The sequence below is a fragment of the Bos mutus genome, chromosome 21 (assembly GCF_027580195.1).
Source record: "Bos mutus isolate GX-2022 chromosome 21, NWIPB_WYAK_1.1, whole genome shotgun sequence".
NCBI lineage: Eukaryota > Metazoa > Chordata > Mammalia > Artiodactyla > Bovidae > Bos > Bos mutus.
Window position 1 is genome coordinate 19,827,075 of NC_091637.1, and position 25,655 is coordinate 19,852,729.

Below are 25,655 nucleotides of genomic sequence, written 5' to 3' on the forward strand. Positions count from 1 at the left end.
CAGCCTGTTGTCATGGTTATTTGACCCAGGGTCCCCTGGGCATATCCTGACTTCTGTAAGGAGATTTAGCCAACTAGGGGGTAGAGAGCAGGGCTGAGGGAAAACCAGACTCAGAGGAGTTATTATTCCTGAGCAATGAAATATCTGCTCTGTGACCCATTTCTGACCCTCACTTCTCAAAAAAGCTGTTTTCCAGAAAGAAGATGTTGGGTTATATGTCATTAAACTCATAACCTCTAAAGTTTTATAATCTTTGACTCCTTTTCCATAGAGGGTCCTGTGGAATGGTTTTCAATCCATTTCCCTCATCCTTATTTTTTACTATCAAGAATGACTTTTGAACAGTAAGATTTAAACCCACACAGGAATACAGTTTACCTGAACGTGTTAGTCTTTTGATTATGAAGATAAATTACTCTCAGTGAAGAAGAGAACCAGAGCTGGGGTAGATTCCTTGACAATCTAGGCTTTAATGGAGTTATTTCAATCTCTGTAAATCCCAGATTTCCAGAAAGTTTATTGAACTCTGCCTGATTTAAGATGCCACCAGAATATGCAGTGAGAAAGCCAACTGGATTTTGTCAAGTCTGGAAAAGACAATGTTGACCAAGATTCAGTTACTGATCAACAGCATCCAGACAGCCACTGATCACCTCTCCTCCTGTCCTTAGTAATGAATCAGACAGGACCCCAAGTGCTAGTTTCTGGCTTCAGAGATGATGGAGGGTTGTGATATAAGCCATAGTTTTCAGATTATCTAAGAAGGGCTTTTTAATTAACATAGGTAATAGGACAAAACTTATTTCCCTTATATTTTGCAAAATCGTACCTACTGTTGGCTCTCTGCTAAGCTGTATACTGTGGGCAATCAGAGAAAGAGGCAGCAAGTGGAGAGGAATGGAGATGTGTAATAGATCCTCTGTAATCAATTGTATGTCTAGGATATGATAAGGCAGGAAACTAGAAGTCAGGAAGGGGAGGAAAGAGTCAAATGGAGTCTCCAAAAAGAATAATAAATATGTGATACCACCTATTTATGATAAAAACTCTTCAGAAAGTGGGCCTAGAAGGAACCTACCTCAACATAATAAAGGATACGACACATAATAAACATATGACACACCTACAGCTAACGTCAAACTCAATGGTGAAAAGGTGAAAGTATTTCCTCTAAGGTAAGGAACAAGATAAGGATGTCCACTCTAGACACTTTTATTCAACACAGTTTTGGAAGTTCTAGCTATGGCTATCAGAGAAGAAAAAGAAACAAAAGGAATCCAAAAGATTCCAAACAAAAGGAATCCAAATTGGAAAAGAAGTAAAACTGATACGATACCTAAGAAATCCTAAAGATGCTGCCAGAAAACTACTAGAGCTCATCAGTGAATCTGGTAAAGTTGAAAGATACAAAATTAATACATAAACATTTCTTGCAATTCTATATACTAACAATGAAAGACCAGAATTATAGATTACAGAAACAATCTCATTTACCATCACATCAAAAAATAAATAAAATACCCAAGGAGGCAAAACTATAGGATACTGATGAAAAAAATAAAAGATGACACAAATGGAAAGCTATACCATGTTCTTGGATTGACAGAATCAATATTGTGAAAATTACTATACTACCCAAAGCAATCTACAAATTCAGTGCTATCCCGATCAGATTACCAAGGGCATTTTTCACAGAATTAGAACAAAACATTTTACACTTTGTATGGAAACACAGAAGACCCTGAATAGTAAAAGCAATGTTGAGAAAGAAGAACAGAGCTGCAGGAATGAGGCACCCTGACTTCAGACTATACTGAAAAGTTACAGTAATCAGAACAGTATGGTACAGGCACAACACCAGAAATATAGATCAGATCAGGAAACAAGATAGAAGTCCAGCAATAAACCCATGTACCTGCACCTATGACCACCTCAGTTCAGTTCAGTTGCTCAGTCATGTCCAACTCTTTGCAGCCCCATGGACTGAAGCATGTCAGGCCTCCCTGTACATCACCAAGTCCTGGAGTTTACTCAAACTCATGTCCATTGAGTCAGTGATGCCATCCAACCATCTCATCCTCTGTCATCCCCTCTCCTCCTGCCTTCAATTTTTCCCAGCATCAAGCTGTTTTCAAATGACTCCATTCTTTGCATCAGGTGGCCAAAATATTGGAGTTTCAGCTTCAGCATCAGTCTTCCAACAAATATTCAGGACTGATTTCCTTTAGGATGGACTGGTTGGATCTCCTTGCAGTTCAAGGGACTCTCAAGAGTCTTCTCCAACACCACAGTTCAAAAGCATCAATTCTTTGGCACTCAGCTTTCTTTTTAAAGTCCAACTCTCACATCCATACATGACTACTGGGAAAACCATACCTTTGACTAGATGGACCTTTGTTGGCAAAGTAATGCCTCTGCTTTTTAATATGCTGTCTAGGTTGGTCATAACTTTTCTTCCAAGGAGCAAGTGTCTTAATTTTATGGCTGCAGTCACCATCTGCAGTGATTTTGGATCAAAAAAATAAAAAAAATATAGTCTCTTACTGTTTACACATCTATTTGCCATGAAGTGATGGGACCAGATGCCATGATCTTTTTCTGAATGTTGAGTTTTAAGCCAACTTTTTCAGTCTCCTCTTTCATCAAGAGGCTCTTTAGTTGCTCTTCACTTTCTGCCATAATGGTGGTGTAATCTGCATATCTGAGGTTATTGATATTTCTCCCGGCAATCTTGATTCCAGTTTGTGCTTCTTCCAGTCCAGCGTTTCTCATGATGTACTCTGCATATAAGTTAAATAAGCAGGGTGACAATATACAGCCTTGAGATACTCCTTTCCCTATTTGGAGCCAGTCTGTTGTTCCATATCTAGTTCTAACTGTTGCTTCTTGACCTGCATACAGATTTCTCAGGAGGCAGACCAGGTGGTCTGGTATTCCCATCTCTTGAAGAATTTTCCACAGTTTGTTGTGATCCACACAGTCAAAGGTATAGTCAATGAGGCAGATGTTTTTCTGGAACTCTCTTGCTTTTTCAATGTTCCAATGGATGTTGGCAATTTGATCTCTGGTTCCTCTGCCTTTTCTAAATCCAGCTTGAACATCTGGAAGTTCATGGTTCACATACTGTTGAAGCCTGGCTTGGAGAATTTTGAGCATTTTCTATGACAAGGGAGGCAAGAATATACAGTGAAGAAAAGATAGTCTCTTCAATAAGTGGTACTGCAAAAACTGGACAGTTACATGTACAAAAATGAAATCAGAACATTCCCTAACACCATACACAAAAACAAAATAGATTAAAGACCTAAATGTAAGGCTAGGTACTATAAAACTCTTAGAGGAAAATATATGCAGAACATTCTCTGATATAAATCACAGCAAGATCTCTTTCTATCCACTGCTTAGAATAATGAAAATAAAAACAAAAATTAAAAAATGGGACCTAAGCTTAAAAGCTTTTGCACAGCAAAGCAAACCCTAAACAAAACGAAATGACAACTCTCAGAATGGGAGAAAATATTTGTAAATGAAGCAACTAACAAGGGATTAATCTCCAAAACACACAAATAGCTCATGCAGCTCAATATCAAAAACAAACAAATAACCCAATCAAAAAACAGGTGGAAGACCTAAATAGACATTTCTCTAAAGAAGATATAGAAATGGCCAACAAACATCTGAAAATATTCTCAACATTGCTAATTATTAGAGAAATGCAAATCAAAACTACAATGAGATATCACCTCACATCAGTTAGAATGGCCATCATCAAACAGGCTATAAACAAGAAACGCTGGAGAGAGTGTGGAGAAAAGGGAACCCTCTTGTACTGTCAGTGGGAATGTAAACTGTATAATAATTATGGAGAACAGTATGGAGGTTCCTTAAAAAACTAAAAATAGAACTACCATATGACCCAGAAGCCCCACTCCTAAGCATATATCTAGAGAAAACCATAATTCTAAAGAATTCACACACCCTGTTCACTGAAGGACTATTTACAGTAGCCAGGACACAAAAGCAAGGTAAAAGGACATAGAGAGAGGAAAGGATAAAAAAGATGTGGTACATATATATATAATGGAATATTACACAGCCATAAAAGAAATGACATTTGCAGAGATGTAGGTAGACCTAGAGGCTATCATACAAAGTAGAGTTATGTCAGAAAGAGAAAAACATTGTATAATATCATTTATATGTGGAATCTAGAAAAATAGTAGAGATGAACTTGCCTGCAAAGCAAAAATATGTATAGAGTCACAAATGTAGAGAAGAAACTTATGGTTATCAAAGAGGGAGGGGGTAAAATGAGTTGGGAGATTGGGACTGACATATATTTATAATTGATACAATGTATAAAATAAGTAAATAATGAGAGCCTACAGTTTAGCACAGGGAACTCAGTGCTCTGTGGTGATCTAAATAGAAAGAAAATCTAAAAATGAGTGGATATATGTATATGTATAACTGATTCACTTTGCTGTACAGCAAGAAACAAATACAGCATTGCAAAGCAACTACATTCCAATAAAAATTACTAAAACGTTTAAAATATGTGATACATTTAATACTTATTGATCCAACCTGGGCTTTGAAAATATAAGGCAGCAATAGAGAGAAAGGGAAGTACCTAAAGAAGTGGCCTCTGCCTTCACCTCACTTCAATGTTCAGGTCAAATTATCTATGTGTCAAGAGAGCAACCTGGGCCAAAGGGCAGTGTTAAGACTTTGAAGTCATGGCTTTGGGCCAGAGGGAGTACAGGGCTCTGTGGCTGAAAGCTCTGTTGACAAAGCTGGCTCTTTGGCCGTGTCAGCTGGGCATCCAGGATGTGGGTGAGAAGTGAGAAGTGGTGAAAAGGGTCTAACAGAGTCCCATGGGAAGAGTCCACTTTCCAGCAGCAGCTTGAAGGACGTAGTTATTCCCTTTATTCCCCATCCCTATATGTCCTGCCCCCAACCCTGTCCAACTACCCCGTGAGCACAGGGACCCTGGTCATCCGGTATACAAATGGATCCCAGATCTAAGCATGGCACTCAAACATTTGTTGTTGAAATTCAACAAATTCTAGGCAACAATGTTCAGCTGTGAATGTGCTGGTCTATACATCTAAGAAATGTCTTTGGACAAATATTATACGGTATCACTTAGTGGTAAAGAACCTGCCTGCTAATACAGGAGACATAAATGATGTGGGTTCAATCCCTGGGTTGAGAGGATCCCCTGGAGGGCACAGCAACCCACTCCGTATTCTTGCCTGAAGAATCCCTTGGACAGAGGAGCCTGGCAGGCTACAGTCCATAGAGTCCAAAGTCGGACATGATTGAAGTGACTTAGCACGCACGCACATATGGAATCTAAAAAATAATACAAACGAATTTATATACAAAAGAGAAACAGACTCACAGACATAGAAATCAAACTAATTGTTAGCAAAGGGGAACAGGGGTAGGGATAAATTAGGAGTATGGGATTAACAAACTACTATACATAAAACACATAAATAAGGATTTTTTGTATAGCACAGGGAACTATATTCAATATCTTATAATAACCTATAATGGAAAATAATCTAAAAAATACATATGTATCACTGATTCACTTTGTTGTACGCCTGAAACTAACATTATTGTAAACCAGCTATACTTCAATTTTTTAAAAAAGAAAAAACAGAAATACAGTTATTAAGAATACTTACCATTTGATGTAAGGGTATGGGGTAAAAGAGCAAATAGGTGAGGGAGATTAACAAACTTCTTACAGTTATAAAATAAATGTGTCACAGGTATGGAATGTACAATGTGGAAAATTTAATCAATAAATATATAATACCTTTGTCTGGTGACAGATAACTAGATTTATTGTGGTGATCATTTTGAAATGTGTAGAAATATCAAATTACTATGTTCTGTACCAGGAAATAAGACTGTGCTGTAGGTCACTTTTACTTCAAAACCAAACTCATAGAAAAAAGAAATCAGATTTGTGGTTATCAGAGGCAGGAGATGGGGAGAGGGGTAACTGGAAGAAGGCAGTCAAAAAGTACAAACTTCCAGTTATAAAACAAATAAGTACTAGGGATGTATGCACAACATGATAAATATAATTAATACTGTTGTATGTTATTTATGGAAGTTCTTTAGTGAGTAAACCCTAAGGGTTCTAAATGTAAGGAAAAATTTTTTTTATTTCTTTAATTTTGTATCTATATGAGATGATGGATATTTACTAAGCTTACTGTGGTAATCATTTCCTGATGTATGTAAGTCAAATCATTATGCTGTACACCTTATACAGTACTGTGTCAATTATATCTCAGTAAAACTTGAGGAGAAAAAAAATATCTTTGGTTTTCAGAATCCCTCCTGAATGAATATGGTGGATTGAAGGTGGGGATGGTTAGTTAGAAAGGAGAAAAGTGCACAGGGATGGAGGTACCATTAAGGTTTTCACAAATTCTAGAAGAGGTGGCTTTTCCCAAGCTCCCCATCACCCACTCTAACTTGCAGAGGACAAAACTACCAAGATGGACACACTGTTAAAATGCCATTAGAGTCAAGCTTTTCCAGGCAGAAGAAAACACCACTGACGGGGATAATATATGGGACCCTCAGCAGTCTGGACAAGATTGTCTTAGAGGTCTCTTTCAACCAGGATGTTCTATATTTAAATCTTTCTTCATCCTTCTCCTGCACTTGGACCTTCCAGCCAAGAGCTTATTTTACCAGAACTCACTCTATCGACTGTGTAGACTGCTTATCTTAGGACCACCTTTAACTCTTGTCCATTCCCAGAACACATTCACAGATACATGCGTAAATTCTGTCTACAGATTTATTAGACATAATTTATTACAGTAGAAGATATGGACAAAGTATAGTTAATATTTTTTATTTGCCCCGATCTAGCAGTTTTCATTTCTCCTCAAATTCCCAAAATGTTCTTTGTCAAATCCTGTATCTTGATTGGTTACTCAGACAGCCAAGTACCTGAATCTATTTTTTAAGAATCTCAATCACATTTATGGAAAATTTACTGAGTGTACGTTTCTCATTGCTCTTCAGATAAATGTGATGGCTTTACTGGTAAGGCTGACCCTGGCCTCTTATCTGATGCTACCCTATTTCTCTACCTCACTTGCCTCAAATTAAGAGGATCCACAATCATAAGAAAGAACCCAGCACCCTGCATGAGCAAGTGGCATCCACTCAGTATTCTGGTGTCTTCTTCACTCATAGCTCACTGCCCTTTTCCACTTTTCCCAACCACTCCACAAATATGAAGTCTGACTTACAGAATGTTATGATCCTTCTACTTTATAGTATTCATGAAGTTTCTTAACTTCATAAATTTCAATGAAAATTGATGTATAAATGCCCATACTGTTATATGGCTTTAAATAAAACAATCCAGTTGGTGGATCTAGATATCTGTAGAACAGAATATAAACCACTGGCCAACAAATGTTCTTTAAAAAAAAAAATGCTTTTTGTACGGGATTCTGGAGAGTCTCACACTTCTACCCAATCAGGAAGACAGTGACACATGAAAAGACCACTGGATTGGGAGTCAGAGAAACGAGGTCTGGCCTCAGTTTTGTTTTTTGGCTGTGCTAGGTCTTAGTTGTGGCATGGAGGATCTTAAATTGCAGCATGTGGGATCTAGTTCCCCGACCAGGAATTGAACCCTGGGCTCCCTGCATTGGGAGCACAGAGTCCCAGCCATGGACCACTAGGGAAGTCCCTGTCCTCAGTTTTAACCTCAATCTCCTCATCCGTCACAAGCTGACCGACAGGCACCAGCTGTGACTTTCCACATTATTTTTACTTCATGTCCTTTCTATCTGCTTTTTATTTGTTTTTCCTCAGTGCATTACCTAAAGACACAATTTAAACCATAAAGACACCTGATGCATTTCTGATTTTACTCCTGGACAGAGGAAGGACAGGAGTGCAGCGACGTGAAAGGTAAGTTAAGAGGCTAGAAGGCCAGCTCTGCTCCATCCTGGCACTGACAGCTATGGAGGAAGTGGGATAAGTGACCGGATCAGGGGCCTCTACTAGATCTGAGAGGGGGCTGTGCATCAGACCTACTGGAGTTCTGCAAAAGTAGCCAGGCACACGGACTCAGTCATGTCCAACTCTGTGCGACCCCATGGACTGTAGCCCACCAGGCTCCTCTGTCCATGGGATTCTCTAGGCAAGAATACTGGAGTGGGTTACCATGCCCTTCTCCAGGGATCGTCCCTACCCAGGGGTCAAACCCAGGTCTCCCGAATTGCAGTCACTATATATTAGTGTCCACTTGTTAGTTTAGATCTTTTCAATTTTTCTCTTTCAATTTTTATTCACTTAGCAAACACTGAGCTCCTAATATGCACATAAGAGATGCTCAATAAATGTGAGATGAAGGAAAAATACACAGAAATTTAGAAGTCACTCCTGCATTCTAGAAAACATAAACCTTCAAGCTCTCCCCTTCACCATCCTTGGCCCCACCTCTGTTCATGTCACAGTCACTAAATGTTCATGTGAATAAGTCCTCAAGCACAGTATGACACGGCTGTGCCTAGTGCAGATGTCCATCTCACTTACAGCTTGTCTTCAAAGCAGATACTTGTCTTCAGCCTGAAACCATGTCACTGGGTCTTCAGTTTCATCTGCGGATACGCCACAGTGATGATGCCTGCTACAGAGGACACGAGGCCTCCGAGGCCTATGATGCCAGGATTGGACTTATAGATCCCCAACTGGTCCAAGGGGTTCAGGATGTCACAGAAGTTCTTCACTGTGTCCAGAAACAAGGGAGGATGCCTCTTCAGAGAGTGGAATAAGAGAAGAAGAAGGGACTGGAGCCACTCTGTCTCCTCGTCAGCCACACTGTACCCGAGGGTATCCTGGGATGGTGACTTCTCCCTCTTTGCCCTGTCGTGTGCAACCTGTTTCATCTGCAGGGAGACTTCGTACAGATCTCTGACCAGGCTCAGCAGAAGAGAATAGTAGTAATAGCGGGCAGCCCACCTTCGCCATTTCTCTTTGTTAACACCAGAGGCGAGCCCTGTACTCCTCACGAAGAGGACGGTGTCACAGATGAAATAAATCACACGGTTCAAGCTGGCTAATGTTAGGCATATGCGGGGCACCAGGTCAGTGGCACGAACGCTCTGCTGTGTCGCCTGGAGAGCATGCACCACATTGCCTAGTCTGAACCCTGCAAGAAGAACCCACAAGAATTAACAGTTATTTAATCAGATGTAACAGGATTTTACAGGCAGAAGCCCTGTATCAGGGTGAGAGGTCAGCACTGCTTTCTTTAACAACTGACTGGCATCTGTGGCTCAGTCTTTGCTCAGGAAAGGAAAAGCACTTTACAGTAGGTTAAGGACACCTAAGATGATCCTGGAAGGCAAAAAAAAGTGACCCTTTAAACTTATTGCCTCCATTTGAATGACCACATTAACAAATGACAACATACTTTAGGCCAGGTCAATCGTAAGTGTGGGTTGTTACAATTTGCATATTACCAGCTATACTTCTTTAGAAGGAAGGTACTGCGGTAACATGAACTCCAGAATACAACATTCTTTTGGAGAGTCTGATGCCTTACATTTTGCTGCTGCTGCTGCTGCTAAGTCGCGTCAGTCGTGTCTGACTCTGTGCGACCCCAGAGACGGCAGCCCACCAGGCTCCCCCGTCCCCGGGATCCTCCAGGCAAGAACACTGGAGTGGGTTGCCATTTCCTTCTCCAATGCATGAAAGTGAAAAGTGAAAGTGAAGTCGCTCAGTTGTGTCCAACTCTTATCGACCCCGTGGACTGTAGCCTACCAGGCTCCTCCATCCATGGGATTCTCCAGGCAAGATAACGGAGTGGGGTGCCATTGCCTTCTCCAGCCTTACACTTTACTTTCCAGTTAAAAGACTTGCAGTTAAAAGACTGCTTTTTAAAAAAACACTTTCCTTGGTGGCTCAGCAGTAAAGAATCCACCTGCCAGTTCAGGAGACATGGGTTTAATCCCTGGATTGGGAAGATCCCCTGGAGAAGGAAATGGCAACTTATGCCAGTATTCTTGCCTGGGAAACCCCATGGACAGAGGAGCCTTGAGGGCCATAGTCCATGAGGTTACAAACAGTTGGACACAACTTAGTGACTTAACAAAATATCATCCTGCAATTTCTCTGGTCCAAAGCCCCTACGGCTCCCTACTGTCAAAAAGCCAAAGTAGAGATAACAGGATTTAGTGGGTAGCACAACTAATAATACTGTCATATGTGACGCCTACTTCAATTAAATCAACCATTGCCAGGGCATTTCCTTTATCAGAGCACATAACTCGATCAGTGATGCACCAATCAATAAATATTTGTATATATTACAATCTGAAACATTATGGAGGATACAAAAGAAGTATTTTCCATACATGAATATATCTTAGACTCAGTAAATTCTCAGAAGTAGCTATCCTGAGCTCAGAAAAATGTTTGGTATTGTTTTATCAAAAATAACACAAAATATGTAATGAATAATCCAGGTTTCCAGTTCTAGCTGTTGCACTAAGTAGCTTAGTGACCTTGGGTAAGTCTTTTCTAAACTTCAAAGACCAGTGATTTTTAAAGGGCCTTTGAGCCCCAACATTCCGAAGAGGGAGAACTTCTAATCTTGGCTTTCCAGTCCACCCAGAAGAGCTCCTTCCCATCCCTCTGCGTGACAAAGTAAGTCTTCTGCTCATCAAACTAGTTTCCTCATTGATCTTCCAACACAATGGTTTAATCAGAGCAGTCCTGAGCCTTCACTAGACGAAACTACCCTTCAAGAATGCTCTCCTAATCCTTCTCTCTCTCGCCACACCTCAAGTTCCACCTCCTCAAAACACCTTTCTTTTTCTCAACCAACATATTTGGTACTAAATCTTATATCATTAGACCATGTGATTTTAGTTCTTCCATAAAGCTCAGAACTATACCTACATGAAGCAGATACTCAAAATGAATTAAATGAGTACAAAACACTGACTGCTTTTTTGCCTTTTACATGAAAACAACCCCACAAATGACTTAAGAAAAAGTATCCATCCATTTCCTCTAGCAATCCCTCAAGAAAAGGGAAAAGGGAAGGGGGTCAAGGATATAGCTACTGTATTCTCTCAGGGCTCCCAGGAGCCAGAAGTTCATGTTGGAGATTGCCAGAACATTTTGTGATTCTAAGAACTCAAGGTGAACTAACACACTGTATGTCCCACTGGTTACGATGAAGCAGAAAGACAAGACGCTGCACCAAATGTGAACAGAGGAGAGTGTTTGTGAACCGTCTGCAGCAAAATATTCCGTCTTTAAGGCCTATCATTCCACGAGGGCAGCCCTACTAGTGATCTTCATCAGTAAGCTTGACTGACTAGAAATTCATGACCTAGGAAGTATTTTTGTGAATTACAAGGTCTGAGGATTCTAAACCAGGAGCCACTGTCCCTCAAGGGACAGGGTACTTACATTTACGGCCAGTGCTCACACTGGATTCCAGTTTCTTGAGCTTCATTACAACCTTCTCATTGTCAGCTTTAGGCTCTAACAAATATCTAAGCAACATGCATGTGTACTGAGTGGCTCTGAAATGGAAAAGAAAAATGAGGAGAATGATTTACAAGCCAAATAAAATGTGATTCGTGAAGTAAGGGAAAGAGAAACATGTCTTGCCGAAAACAAAGTTTCCAAAACAATTTCTCATGCAGCAGCTCTCACAAGAGCAAAATTCTGCAACACTCATTTCACAGGGCCAAAGGGTAGAACATGTGATGAAAATGAAACACAAAGGTAATGAAAGAGAAATCTGCAAAAATAGAGTGAACAGTTTCTCAGAACGCCCGTTGCTGGCACAGACAAATGGATATAATCAAAAGAGTAAACTGCAGAAAAGTCTACCTCACGTTAAGTCTGCAAAGATCCATATTCTTTATTTTCTCCAGTGTAAATTTCTAAAAGATTTTCAGGTTTCTAAAAGGAAATTTTTACCAAATACTTGATGTGACAGGTCACATACTCAAACCAGAACCAATGAAAAGTCCACTGCTGGCATACTGTTTAACTTTTTATAAAAGAACCAAATACAGACCAACACGTAAATAAGTATAGATTTGTCTTTCAAACTAATTAGCATCTTATATAAAATACAGACTCCTGTTTAATACTACTAAATATTCAATAAAATGATTACTGTTGTGAGTACAAAGAGCAATGCCTTACTGACAGAAACATAACAAATGAAATATTTTATATCATATAACCAAACATCTAAATGCATCTGGCTTCTAGTAAATAAAGTAGGTAGATGCCTGTTTCCTACTCTCCTGTAACTGCATCTGAATCCCCTTGTGCTATAAATATTATTCTCAATAAAAATGTTGAATGTGTTACTATGCCTGAAGTAATAAGAAACAATCTCTCTTTCTCTTGAATGTTTCCTGGCTAAAGGGCTCAAGTTGGTCAGGTCAATGAATCCCTTTTTCTCAGATCTGGCCTAATAATAGGAATACGTCCAAAAACAAGACATTATTTTCTGAATGCCAGTGTATTCACAAAAGCTGTAGACCACCAAGAGGATTAGGAAATGAATACTAGAAATCTCAGATCTTGAGATAAGTATATGCTAAGTACATATAATAAGTATATACTAAGCAATTATTTATTAACCAACCTCACTGATAAAATTTGCAGAGTATATTCTAAGCACACTGGAACTGGAGGCTTCTGTTTTAATGAAGTTTGTACATAATGTGACCATTTTGAAAATCTACCAAATTAGTTAGAAAGATAGTATGGCTTGATGGTTAAAGAACTGGGTTCTGAAGTCAACTGTGTGGTTTTCTCAGTTCAGTCACTTAGTCCCTATTAAACTCCTTCTGCTTCAGTTTCCCCATTTCTGTGAAATGGGAATGATTTCAAGAATTTAACCTAATAGGGTTGTGTTGACAGTTAAGTGGGTTGTAACACTGAGAAAGTGGGTTGTAACACTGAGTGTTAGTTGTAACACTGAGAAAACATCTGGCATAAAGCCCGGTTCCAAAAGTCTCATAATTGTTGGGGTTACTATTCATCTGTATGTATCAGCATTGTACACTCAGAAGAAGAAAAACCTGTTAAATAAAACTGCAATTGTGACTAATTTCTTTTTATTAAGCACGACTCAACCAAATCCCTAAAAGAAACGTTAGGAGCTAATATTAAAGCCACAAGCTCTAATATTTTCAGCAGCACGGCGTGTACCTCGGAAGGGTGGTCAGTTCTGAGGCTCTCCACACTGCATTTTACGGTTCACAAAACTATTTCACAGGCGGTATCTCGCTGAGATACGGATGACAAACACAGTTCCTCCCCATAAGTATTTCATGGAGCTTTTCAAGATACTAACAAGTGCTCAGATGTCAACCCCGAGTTTGTCTGAAATAATTCCTTGGAGGAATATTGAGCGGAGAAAACCCACTCTTCCTGGGGTCAGGAGAGGAGGGTTCGTCGGCTGGTTTACCGCAGCCGGCGGCCTGGAGGCGCGGGACCGGACGGGAAGGGAAATGTGTTCGGCCCAACCTCATTGAAGTTGGGGTGAGGAGGGGCTCCCGGGCCACGCTACCGCCGGGAGCCGGAAGCGGCTTTCCCGATTTCGTCCACTGGGCTACTACCGCCCTCTCCGGGTGTGGAGAACTGGGAACCGTCGACCCGAGTGAGGACACCCGGGAAGGGGTAGAGGCCGCGGGCACCTAACTCACCTGAAGAGTCGGTCCCGGCCCTGGGTCTGGTTGGTGAAGCGGATGAAGGCGTCCATGGCACCCAGCCCAAGGACACGCGTCACACCAGGCTCTGTCACTAGTCCTCAGGGGCGGCCAACTATTCCCCGCGGGAGCGTCAGTCTCTCCACACCCGAGGGACCAAGTCTCCCCGCCCCCACGGGGGCGTGTACCCCTTCCAAAGAGGACTTAGTGGACGTCCGGTTGGGACCGGAAGTTGTGGTTACTACGGCGACGCCACGCTGCTGGTCCAGGTGAGAGAAATATCGGCTTCTGATCCGGGTGCCGCGGCTCCTCACATGTGCCAGGACTCCCCTCTATCTCTAGGATCTCCGAGCGGGGGATCTGAGGGGACCTGTCTCCTCAACCTCAGGCGTCCCTAGGACGCCCTGCGCCTCCCCGCAGATCCCGGGTACCCAGGGACCTCCACAGCGGAGTCCCGAATGGAGGTTTCCCTGAACTTTTTGCTTGGGGACTGAGGTGCCTAATCATTTCCCAGCTCTGTATCTCTGTTTTCCCTTGAGCAACACCAGTTCCAGATCTGGGGAAGAAAATGGTTAGAGCAGAGATAAGCCAATTCATGGGGTGTATTTTAGCATGAGAGCTAGGTAGAGTGAGAGAATTTTCTGTTAGGATTATTGAATGAACACTGAAAGAAGATTGCTCCTTGAGGGAATTCTGAAAAAGGGTTAATATGAAGGAAGTGGGGGCTAAAAGAGATTACAATAAAACTACACCACTGAACTTTCCTTTTTGAGGCTTGAAGACATGAAGCCCCACTCTTCCATAAACAATAATTTTATAGAATTCTCCAGTATTCTTGGACTTCCCTTGTGGTTCAACTGGTAAAGAATCTGCCTGCAATGCAGGAGACCTGGGTTCAATCCCTGGGTTGGGAAGATCCCTTGGAGAAGGGAACAGCTACCCACTCCAGTATTCTGGCCTGGAGAATTCCGTGGACTGTATAGTCCATGGGGTCACAAAGAGCTGGACACGACTGAGCGACTTACTACTCACTTATTGTCACAAAGTAAGGGCGTCAATTTTTTTAAACTTTATTCCCATGATCAGGTCTGCCCCTCACATTTGTAGGCCCTGGGTAAAAGTACAAATAGAGCCCCACAAACCATGTTTAAATATTTAAATTTTAAATCAAGGTAACAATTGTTGTATAAGACATGTTCTTTTCTCCTACCTTGACAACATACCATCATAATGATCTAGAAGACCAGTTTCACATTCAGGATTCTTGGACTCCTTGGAGTACCTGGAAACCCAGCTAGAATATGGCACTGTGGAGAAAGCTGATCTCTAGTTCTTTACCAGCTGTAACAGAGCAGGATGAGCACAGCCCTTCAGTTCAGCTCAGTTCAGTCGCACAGTCATGTCCAAAGCTTTGTGACACCATGGACTGCAGCACACCAGGCTTCCCTGTCCATCACCAACTCCTGGAGCTTGTTCAACCTCATGGCCATCAAGTCAGTGATCCCATCCAACCATCTCATTCTCTGTCATCCCTTTCTCCTCTGGCCTTCAATCTTTCCCAGCATCAGGGTCTTTTCCAATGAGTCAGTTCTTCACATCTGGTGGCCAAAGTATTAGAGTTTCAGCTTCAGCATCAGTCCTTCCAATGAATATTCAGGACTGATCTCCTTCAGAATGGACTGGTTGGATCTCCTTGCAGTCCAAGGGACTCCAAGAGTCTTCTCCAACACCACAGTTCAAAAGCATCAATTCTTTGGTGCTCAGCTTTCTTTATGGTCCAGCTCTCACATCCATACATGACTACTGGAAAAACCATAGCTTTGACTAGACGGATTTTGTTGGCAAAATAATGTCCCTGCTTTTTAATATGCTGTCTAGGTTGGTCATAGCTTTTCTTCCAAGGACCTGCAGTCCTTAATTTCATGGCTACAGTCACCATCCTCAGTGATTTTGGAGCCTAAGAAAATAAAGTTTCTCACTGTTTCCATTGTTTCTCCAATCTATTTCCCATGAAGTGATGGGACCAGATGCCGTGAATGTTGAGTTTTAAGCCAGCTTTTTCACGCTCCTCTTTCACTTTCATCAAGAGGCTCTTTAATTCTTCACTTTCTGCCATAAGGGTGGTGTCATCTGCATATCCGAGGTTATTGATATTTCTCCCGCAATCTTGATTCCAACTTGTGCTTCATCCAGCCAGGCATTTCGCATGATGTACTCTGCATATAAGTTAAATAAGCAGGGTAACAATATACAGCCTTGAGGCACTTATTTCCCAATTGCTGTGCCTCATTTACTCTGTACCCTGTTATTAGGCAACAGGTCTTGCTCAGCCATTGGTCGGTGCCTCAGTGGGCCTTGCCCACAAGCAACCAACTGTCAATGAGCCACAATTAGTGTTCCTGCCCAGCTATTGGTCAGCACTGCAGTGGGCCCTGCCCACTGGTAACTGTCAAGAGGGACCATTGGAGAAGAGATTGAGTCAGGGGTTGGTGGTGTGGTGGTCATCAGGTGGAGAGTGAGGTAAGAGGCAGATTCAGGCTTTCTCTTGGAGGCCCTCCAGCTTACCACCTTGTGCTAGTGGGTGAGCTGGAAGGCCCAGGGAACAGATTGGGGACTGTGTCCTGAGGGCTCCAGAGCCCTCACTAAGGCCCTCCACTAGCACTGGCCCAAGGAGGAGCAGTGAACCTCTCCCCCTTCCCTGTCTCTGTGACCCTCTAGCAGTGGCCATCTGTCTGGCTCACAGTCTATGAGACCTGGCTTCCCCATTTGGGCGGCCTGAGGAGCCTGAGAGCTAGTTGCCTTGGATGCCTGGCTTCCTCAGGGATGACAGCTGGGCAGGATGTGAGAACCTGGCCCCGAAGCAACTGAACTGTACCACCCACTGTGCTAAGCTCTAGGCCTATGGCAATAGAGTTAATGAGGGATACAAGAAAAGAGGAAAGTACAGCGCAGTGATATGTCAGATGATAGAGATGAGCATAGAGTGCTGCTAAACACAGATTTGTATAGTTTGTTTTGCTATACCTACAATTCTGCCTTTTCCACAGTATCATAAATTGAATCATTCAGTATGTAGCCTTTATTTTTTTTTTTTTAAGGCCACACTGTGAAGTGTGTGGTACATCCAAAATCAAGGACCAAACCCATGCCCCTGCATTGGAAGTGCAGAGTGTTAATCTCTGGACCAAAAAAGTCCAGTATGTAGCTTTTCTATTTGATTTCTTTCACTTAGCATAATGCATTTGAGTTTCACCCATGTTGTCTATATCAGTAGTTTGTAAATTTTTAATCACTGAGTAGTATTCCATTGTATGGATGTGCTATAGTTTATTGTCTCTTTATCCACTGAAGTACATTTGCATTGTTTCCAGTTGGAGGCAGTTATAAATAGAGCTGCTATAAATATTTAGTACAGATTTTCATATGAAACACTTTAATTTTTCTTGCATACAGATGTAGAGATGGCATTGCTAAATCCTGTTAGTGTGTTTTCAACTTTGTAAGAAACTGCCAAGCTGTTTTCCAAAGAGGCTCTACTATTCCGTGTTCCCACTGATGCGAATGGGATGTGAATGTGTAGGAGTTTGTCTGTTCACCTGTTGATAAACATTTAGGTCGCTTTCAGTTTGAGACTCCCGGAAGTGAAACTGTAATGAATGTTCATTTACAAGTCTGTGTATGGACATATGATTTCAGTTCCCTTATTTCACACCTAGGAGTAGAATGAATGGATATTGTGCTAGATGTAAATTTAACTTTTTAAGAAAATGCTAAACTGTTTTCTAGACTGTAGTGTTTTACTTTCCCAGCAACCACTGGAAGAGTTCCAGTTTTCCTCATCTTCAACAACATTTGTTATGTCTATCTTTCTAACTTCAGGCATTCTAATACATGGGTAGTACTGTCTCACTGTAATTATAATTTGCATTTCCCTAATGATTAACCATGAAGAACATCTTTAATATGCCTGTTTTCCATCTGTATATCTTCTTTTGTTAAGTGTCGATGCAAATCTTTTGCCCATTTGAAAAAAATGTATCATTTTCTTATTATTGAGTTTTAAGAATTTTCAAAATATTTTGAATACAAACATTTTGCCTACAAATATTTTCTCCTAGTCTTTGGGCTACCTTTTATTTTCTTAAATGTCTTTTGAGGAGCATAAGTTTGTTTTTGAAAGGTATAAATTATCAGTTTGTTCTTATGGAGTGTGTGCTTTAATGTCATAGCTAAGAAATCTTTGTTTAACTGAAGATTGCATAGGTTTTTCCCTATGTTTTCTTCTAGAAGTTTTATAGTTTTACATTTAGGCCTATGGTCTACTTTGAATTCTTGCCTGGGAAATCCAATGGACAGAGGAACCTGGCAGGCTATAGTCCTTGGAGTTGCAAAAGAGTCGGACACGACTTAGTGACTAAACAACAACTACTTTGAATTAATTTTTGTATATAGTGCAAGGTATGGATCAGAGTTCTTTTTTCCCCATATGGATATTTAACCGAGGCAACATTATTTATTGAAAGAATTGTACTTTCTTCACTGAATTATCTTTGTCAAAAATAAACTGTCCATATTTGTGTGAATCTAATTCTGTCTTCTCTAGTTTCATTGATATATTTGTCTTTTTTTTTTGTACCTCTCCATCTCCCTGACCTATTTTACATATCTCTCTATCCCCTACTGCTTCTGGCAGCCACCTGTTTGTTTTCTGTATCTGTGACTATTTTGTTTTGTTTGTTCATTTGTATTTTTTTAAGTATTTTTAATTTAATTTGTTTGGCTGCACCAGGTCTTAGCTGCAGAGTGTGAACTCTTAGTTGTGGCATCTGGGCTCTAGTTCCCTGACCAGGGATCAAACCTAGGCCCCCTGCATTGGGAGCATGAAGTTTTAGCCCCTGAATCACCAGGGAAGTCCCTGTATTATTTTTTTAGATTCCATATATAAGTGAAATCATATGGTACTTGTCTTTCTTGTCTGACTTATTTCACTTAGCATAGTTCACTTTAGGTCTAGTGTTAGTCACTCAGTCGTGCCCAACTCTTTGCGACCCCATGGACTACAACCCACCAGGCTCCTCTGTCCATGGGATTTTCCAGGCAAGGATCCTAGAGTGGGTTGCCATTTCCTTCTCCAGGGTATCTTCCTGACCCAGGGATTGAACCCGAGTCTCCTGCACTGCAGGCAGATTCTTTACTGACTGAGCTACCAGAGAAGCCCCTAGGTCTATTCATGTTGTTGCAAATGCAAGGTTTTATTCTTTTTTACAGCTGAATAATATTCCATTATCTATATCACGTCTTCTTTTTCCATTCATCTATCGATAGGATGCTTAGGTTGCTTCCATATTTTGGCTATTGTGAATTATGCTGCAATGAACCTAGGGATACACATATCTTTTCAAAATAGTTTTTTTTGTTTGTTTGTTTTCTTTGGAAAAATGCCCCAAAGTGGAATTGCTGGATCATATGTTAGTTCTTTGGGACTGGACCGAAAACTGACCTTTTCCAGTCCTGTGGCCACTGTTGAGTTTTCAAAATCTGCAGACATATTGAGTGCAGCACTTTAACAGCATCGTCTTTCAGGATTTTAAGTAGCTCAGCTAGAATTGCATCACCTCCACTAGCTTTGTTCCTAGTAATGCTTCCTAAGACCCACTTGACTTCCAGGATGTCTGGCTCTGCGTGAGTGACCTCACCATCCTGTTTATCCAGGTCATTAAGACCTTTTCTGTGTAGTTCTGCAGTCTGTGGTGCTGCAGAGTCAGACTCGACTTAGCAACCGAAAAACAACAACAGTGGTAATTCTACTTTTATTTTTTTGAGGAACTTCCATACTATTTTCTGTAATGACTTCACTAATTTATAGTCCCACCAGCAGTGTATGAGGGTTCCCTTTTCTGCACATCCTCACCAACACTTGTTATTTGTTGTCTTTTTGTCTTTTTTTTTAAGTGCCAATATCATACTGCCTTGATTACTGTGGCTTTTTAAGTCTTGAAGTAGGTAATGTTAATTTTCTAATTCTTTCTTTTTCTAAGTAATTTTGGCTATTCTAGATACTTTGCATTTCCATATGAAATGTAACATCAACTTCTTAATTTCTAAAAAATAATGCCAACAGGGATTATCATAGGGATTATTTTAATTTTTTATAAATCAATTTGGGGAGAATCGACACCCTAAAAACATTGTCTTCCAGCCCATGAATAAGATCTGTCTCTCTCCATTTATTTAGGTCTTCTTTCAGTGATATTTTATGGGCTTCCCTGGCGGCTCAGACAGTTAAGAATCTGCCTGCAATGCAGGAGACCTGGGTTCGATCCCTGGGTCAGGAAAGTCCCCTAGAGAAGAGAATGGTTACCCACTCCAGTATTCTTACCTGCAGAACTCCATGAATAGAGGAGCTGGGCTGGCTACAGTCCATGGGGTCACAAAGAGTCAGACATGACTGAGTGACTAACACATACACACTCAGTGGTATTTTATAGCTGTCAGGGCACAGGTCTTGTACATCTTTTGTCAGATTTAACCCTAAGTATTTCATATTTTTATACTATTAACAATAGCATTTTTAATTTTAATTTTTGATTGTTTGTTGTCATTATATAGAAATAGAGTAGATTTTTGTATATTGAACTTTTATTCTGCAACCTTGCTAACTTTATTAGCTCTTGTAAAATTTTTTTTTTAGAAGATTCCATCAGCTTTTCTCCATAGATAATCAGGTTTTCTCTATAGATAATCATATTGTCTCTGCAGAGCTCTTTACAATCTGAATGAAAGAGTCTCACTATCCCCAAAATTCCTTCATGCTCTTCTTTTTAAAATAACATCACCCCCCACCTATAACTCCTGACAACTACTGTTCTGATCCCCATTATTCGTTTTGATTTTCAAGAATGCCTTATAGATGGAGTCACTGCACATAGGTTTTTAGACTGGTTTCTTTCATTCAGCATATTGCCTTTGAGGTTCATCCATGTTTTTGTGTTTATCAGTAGTTTTTTGATTTTTATTACTGAGTAGTAATGCATTGGAGAAGGAAATGGCAACCCACTCCAGTGTTCTTGCCTGGAGAATCCCAGGGACGGGGGAACCTGGTGGGCTGCCGTCTATGGGGTCGCACAGAGTCGGACACGACTGAAGTGACTTAGCAGCAGCAGCAGCAGTATCCCGTAACAGAGAAGGTGATGGCACCCCACTCCAGTACTCTTGCTTGGAAAATCTCATGGGCGGAGGAGCCTGTAGGCTGCAGTCCATGGGGTTGTGAAGAGTTGGACACGACTGAGTGACTTCAGTTTCACTTTTCACTTTCATACATTGGAGAAGGAAATGGCAACCAGTGTTCTTGCCTGGAGAATCCCAGGGACGGGGGAGCCTGGTGGGCTGCCATCTATGGGTTCACACAGAGTTGGACACGACTGAAGCGACTTAGCAGCAGCAGCAGCAGTAGTATCCCATAATGTAGATATACCACAGTCATTTTTTAATTGGATCTTAGACATTGTGAATTTTACTCCATTGGATGCTGATTATTTTTGTAACTGAGCAAGGGCTCATGTGTCCATGACACAGAAAGCCAAATTTTGACAGCAAGTGTTTACAGCAAAGAAAAGCAGAGACAACTTTGCCAACAAAGGTCCGTCTAGTCAAGGCTATGGTTTTTCCGGTGGTCATGTATGGATGTGAGAGTTGGACTGTGAAGAAGGCTGAGCGCTGAAGAATTGATGCTTTTGAACTGTGGTGTTGGAGAAGACTCTTGAGAGTCCCTTGGACTGCAAGGAGATCCAGCCAGTCCATTCTGAAGGAGATCAGCCCCGGGATTTCTTTGGAAGGAATGATGCTAAAGCTGAAACTCCAGTACTTTGGCCACCTCATGCAAAGAGTTGACTCATTGGAAAAGACTCTGATGCTGGGAGGGACTGGGGGCAGGAGGAGAAGGGGACGACAGAGGATGAGATGGCTGGATGGCATCACTGACTCGATGGACATGAGTCTGAATGAACTCCAGGAATTGGTGATGGACAGGGAGGCCTGGCGTGCTGCGATTTATGGGGTCTCAAAGAGTCGGACACGACGGAGCGACTGAACTGAACTGAAGGGTTTATTGCAGGGCACCAAGCAAGGGAGTGGGAAATGAGTCTTGGATCCACTCCTTCTTGGTTTTGGGTTAGGGATATTTCAAAGTGGAAAAGAAATTGGGATTATTGTTGTCTTGTGACATTTCTGTGACATGTCTTAGTCATAGTTGTGGGAGCTATGGATGACCCAGTTCGTGATTCTCTGGCCAGGTAGTCCGTGACTTGGGGATCTAAGAGCTTAATCTTGCCCTAGATAAACAACCTGAGTTTGTACGTTAATGATGATGTCTATAACAGCAATCTTAGTACATTTACGATGTTATTGGCAACTGCAATCTTAGTCATCTGATTCTGGTTGACTGGTGTTCAGGATTGAGGTCAGAGGGCAGAAGAAATGGAGTGAAGTCAAAGGAGAGAGGCAAGGGAGTAAAGTTTTAGGTAGAGAGATTAATCACAAACTCAGTAAGGGAACTTAGTTTTATCTGGGCTTGGTTTCATATTTGTATTCCTATAAATATTTGTTCTATAAATATTTGTAGTCAAGTTACTTCATTAAGTTTGATCTTCTGACTTCCAAGTTTCGTTGGGCAATACCAGAACAGTATTTGAATAGGATTAATTTTTCCCACTACTTGGCTAGATTCTCCTGAGTACTCTACCTGATGTTTGTAAATAATGAGGTTTTCTGTTCTTGCTGGTGGAAACAGGCATTATTCCTAGCCCTGTGTGAGCTCAGTTTAGTGTTCCTACTGATGATTTCAGATGGTTCTTTCCTTTCAGACTCAGACCCAGATAGTCTCTTCTCACTTTGCACGGAAATATCACAGATGTACTCTCACACGAGAGAAAAGATGATGGTACCAGGGCCTTTATAAGGCTTCCAGGGCCCCAAGGCACTCCAACAGTGCAAGACCCTACTCCACTACCTATTAAACATCTTAAAATGTACCCCGTGTTCCACATTAAATGCCTTTTATTAACTGTAACATTTGAAAACCTTCTTATAAGTGTACAGTTTTGAGTTTTATAAAATACAGATTACTTGTTCTTTTCTTATAGACTTAGATATTATGTACACACAGTGGAGTTGATATGCTGTCAGTGTTTTCATAAGTATTTATTTTGATTTTGTGGGATTTTCTTTTTTAGTCCATTTCTTTTCAGGTCTCAGATATTTCTGTAAGCCCTTGAGAAATCTCATAGGCTCTGGGCACTGTGCCTACAGAGCTGGATGGCAGCAGGGGGAATAGAGAGGAAGGAGTAAACTTGACAGCAAGGAATGGAAGTGTTTGCACTGTACCTGACTGGAGGTGAAAGGAAAACAAGCAGAGAATCATGGCCCCCTACCCAGCTGGCTTCAGCACAGCCATTTGCAGAGATGGAAGAGCCAGGAGAAGGCATAAGTTGCAGAGAAAGGGTGTATTCAATTTGGGACAGAAAGCCACTCTCTTATCAGGAGGTGAAGAAAGGCAGCAAGAAGTCAAACTCCTTTCCTTTCATCATAGCACATGTCATCTTGGGGTGGCCTGAAAGATATGAATAGTCAAAACCTGTCTCTGCTGATATCCTTATTAAAATGAAGAGCATATATTAATGATGTGGTAATGAGGAAGGTGCCAGGCTCTAGAATAAATAGTGCCCATAACCTAATACTCTAAGGAGGATGATGTGCTGTCTTCTGATAACTTCCCCCTTTTATCTCTAAGTACCTTGGCTTACTTCTTTGACCAGCTTTTCAGAATTTCATAGACATTTCCAATGCTATCTTCTGTGATGGCAAGTCCCAAAGGAAGTCGAAGTCAGAAGATGAAGCTCCCCATCTTTACCCGAAAGGGGACACTGGAGGTGCCGTCCCCGACAGAGAAGGACTGGTCTAAGGACGATGAAGATGATTGGGTCTTCAAGGATCCAGATCAAGAGCAAGATTCCCTACCCCAGCCATATCGAATGATCAACAAGATGGTGAACTCACTGTTTGACCGTTCATGGGAAATTATTGAGGCGAGGGACACCTCAAAGAAAGCTGAGCTCTGCCGGACCCCACCCACCATCTACCATCCACTTAGAGAAAGTAAGGTATGGAGCAGCTGCCAAGGTGGCCTTGTTTCTCAACTGAGTGGTGGTTTTAACATTTATTTTATTAATTATTTATTTATTTGGCTGTGTTGGGTCTCAGTTGCACCACGTGGGATCTTCATTTTGTCATGTGGGTTCTTTTGTTATAGCACAGGGGCTCAAGAGCACATGGGCTCACTAACTGGGGCATGTGGGCTCTCTCTCTGACCAGGGATCGAACCCGTGTCCCCTGAATTTCAAGGCAGAGTCTTAACCACTGAACCACCAGGGAAGTCTCCTCAACTGAGTGTTAAGGTAATAAATGAAAACACCTGCTCCTGGAAAGGAATTCCTGCCAGGAATCTTCATTTACCTGTAGGACAGGTGCATGTTGGAAAGATTACAGGCATGCTGATGCTGATTAAAACGGATCTAGTCATTGCCTGCGGAGAAGGCGATGGCACCCCACTCCAGTACTCTTGCCTGGAAAATCCCATGGATGGAGGAGCCTGGTGGGCTGCAGTCCATGGGGTCGCGAAGAGTCAGACACAACTGAGCGACTTCACTTTGACTTTTCACTTTCATGCATTGGAGAAGGAAATGGCAACCCACTCCAATGTTCTTGCCTGGAGAATCCCAGGGATGAGGGAGCCTGGTGGGCTGCCATCTATGGGGTCATACAGAGTCGGACACGACTGAAGTGACTTAGCAGCAGCAGCAGTCATTGCCTGGGTAAATGGGTGTTCTGGTTAACTGAAGATTATGCACATCTACCTTTTACATCCTATTGTTATTTGAAAATCTTTTGGAGTGTATCAATCGCTGTCTTGCTTGGTGGTTGAGAATCTGCCCAGGTGTCAGCTACAACTCTTTCCACAGTGTTCTAGAAGAACAAAGTACAGGGAATGGGGCCACTGGTCCACTTATCGCAGGGCTGTGGCCACGCTTGGTGTTGTGAACGAGCATTTCTTCTCAACTTCCTTGCTTTCTCTTGCCCCTTTCCCCTAAATGTAGAATACTATGACTTTCTTGATATCTGGGCAAGATATTTAGATGGGCACTGCATTTGGGTGGGATACCATAACTAGGAAGGACCTGCATCCCTTTTTGAAGAGTTAACTCAGGACTTCCCTAGTGGTCCAGTGGTTAAGGCTCCACACTCCCCTTGCAGGGGGCAGAAGTTCCATCCTGGCTGGAGAACTGAGAATCCTACAAGCTGCACACTGCTGCCAAAAAAAGAAAAGTTAGCTCATATTACTTTCAGATGGCAGTAACTGAAAACTGTTCCTTTTCTCTTTGTTTTGCTTTTTCCAGCTCAACACAATGCCAAACTGCATGGATGTTTCCCAAGACTATGTGTTTATTGGAGGAAGCAAAGGATTCTCCATCTATAATCTGCATAACGCTAAACAATTATATGTTTGGGAGAAACTTAAGGTTGATGTCATTTCCATCTGGGCCACAGATTTGGGGAGTGAAATACTTATTGCTCCTGTGGATGAAATGGGTACATGTTTCTCTCTTTCCTTTTTAGCCTAATTTACAGGTACCTGTAGACTGTTGTTCAGTTTAATCTTCTTTCCAGGCATGGGAGGGACCAGACATGGAGAGTTCTCCCTGGTCATGTAGTAGCAGCCAACATCTGCAGGACAGTGTGGTGTGCCAGGCACTGTTCTAACGTTTCACATAGGTTGGTCCATTTCACCCTCACAATAGCCTAGGAGATAGGTATAGTTTATTATTCTCGTTTTTCAGAAGAGGTAAT

The 25,655-nt window shown here is 41.5% G+C and overlaps 2 protein-coding genes across 10 annotated transcripts in view; one reads left to right on the forward strand and one right to left on the reverse strand.

The window, feature by feature from the left end:
• Positions 1-454: 454 nt before the first annotated feature.
• PEX11A (peroxisomal biogenesis factor 11 alpha) lies at positions 455-13,891 on the reverse strand. Of its 4 annotated transcripts, none has more exons than XM_070358264.1 (4): positions 13,752-13,890; positions 11,485-11,600; positions 8,596-9,211; positions 455-587 (listed from the first exon to the last, which is right to left on the reverse strand). In XM_070358264.1, exons 1-3 carry the CDS (start codon positions 13,805-13,807, stop codon positions 8,640-8,642), a joined length of 744 nt encoding a protein of 247 aa, XP_070214365.1. In that variant the 5' UTR covers positions 13,808-13,890; the 3' UTR covers positions 455-587; positions 8,596-8,639. The 4 variants fall into 4 exon arrangements, with proteins under 4 accessions (XP_070214365.1, XP_070214366.1, XP_005895206.2 ...); XM_070358265.1 differs by lacking the exon at positions 455-587 and adding an exon at positions 5,224-5,358; XM_005895144.3 differs by lacking the exon at positions 455-587 and having other exon boundaries at positions 6,822-9,211.
• The window catches only part of WDR93 (WD repeat domain 93), a 52,392-nt gene continuing 40,625 nt past the window's right edge, over positions 13,889-25,655 (forward strand). For 5 of the 6 annotated variants that reach the window (XM_070358259.1, XM_005895146.3, XM_070358260.1 and 2 more), the window contains exons 1-3: positions 13,889-14,023; positions 23,567-23,911; positions 25,205-25,397. In XM_070358259.1, coding sequence (XP_070214360.1) covers positions 23,594-23,911; positions 25,205-25,397 — 511 coding nt within the window. In that variant the 5' untranslated portion in view covers positions 13,889-14,023; positions 23,567-23,593. Of the gene's footprint in view, positions 14,024-18,078; positions 18,213-23,566; positions 23,912-25,204; positions 25,398-25,655 lie in introns of those variants that run through there. The other variant, XM_070358258.1, reaches the window with a different exon arrangement.

Excerpts from the sequence above, each read along its gene's own strand:
- PEX11A (XM_070358264.1), bottom strand. The coding sequence starts at position 13,807 with ATGGACGCCTTCATCCGCTTCACCAACCAGACCCAGGGCCGGGACCGA. Across the intron at positions 11,601-13,751 it reads GGCCGGGACCGACTCTTCAG|AGCCACTCAGTACACATGCA; the intron begins GTGAGTTAGGTG and ends TTTCCATTTCAG. Across the intron at positions 9,212-11,484 it reads TGTGAGCACTGGCCGTAAAT|GGTTCAGACTAGGCAATGTG; the intron begins GTAAGTACCCTG and ends TTCTTCTTGCAG.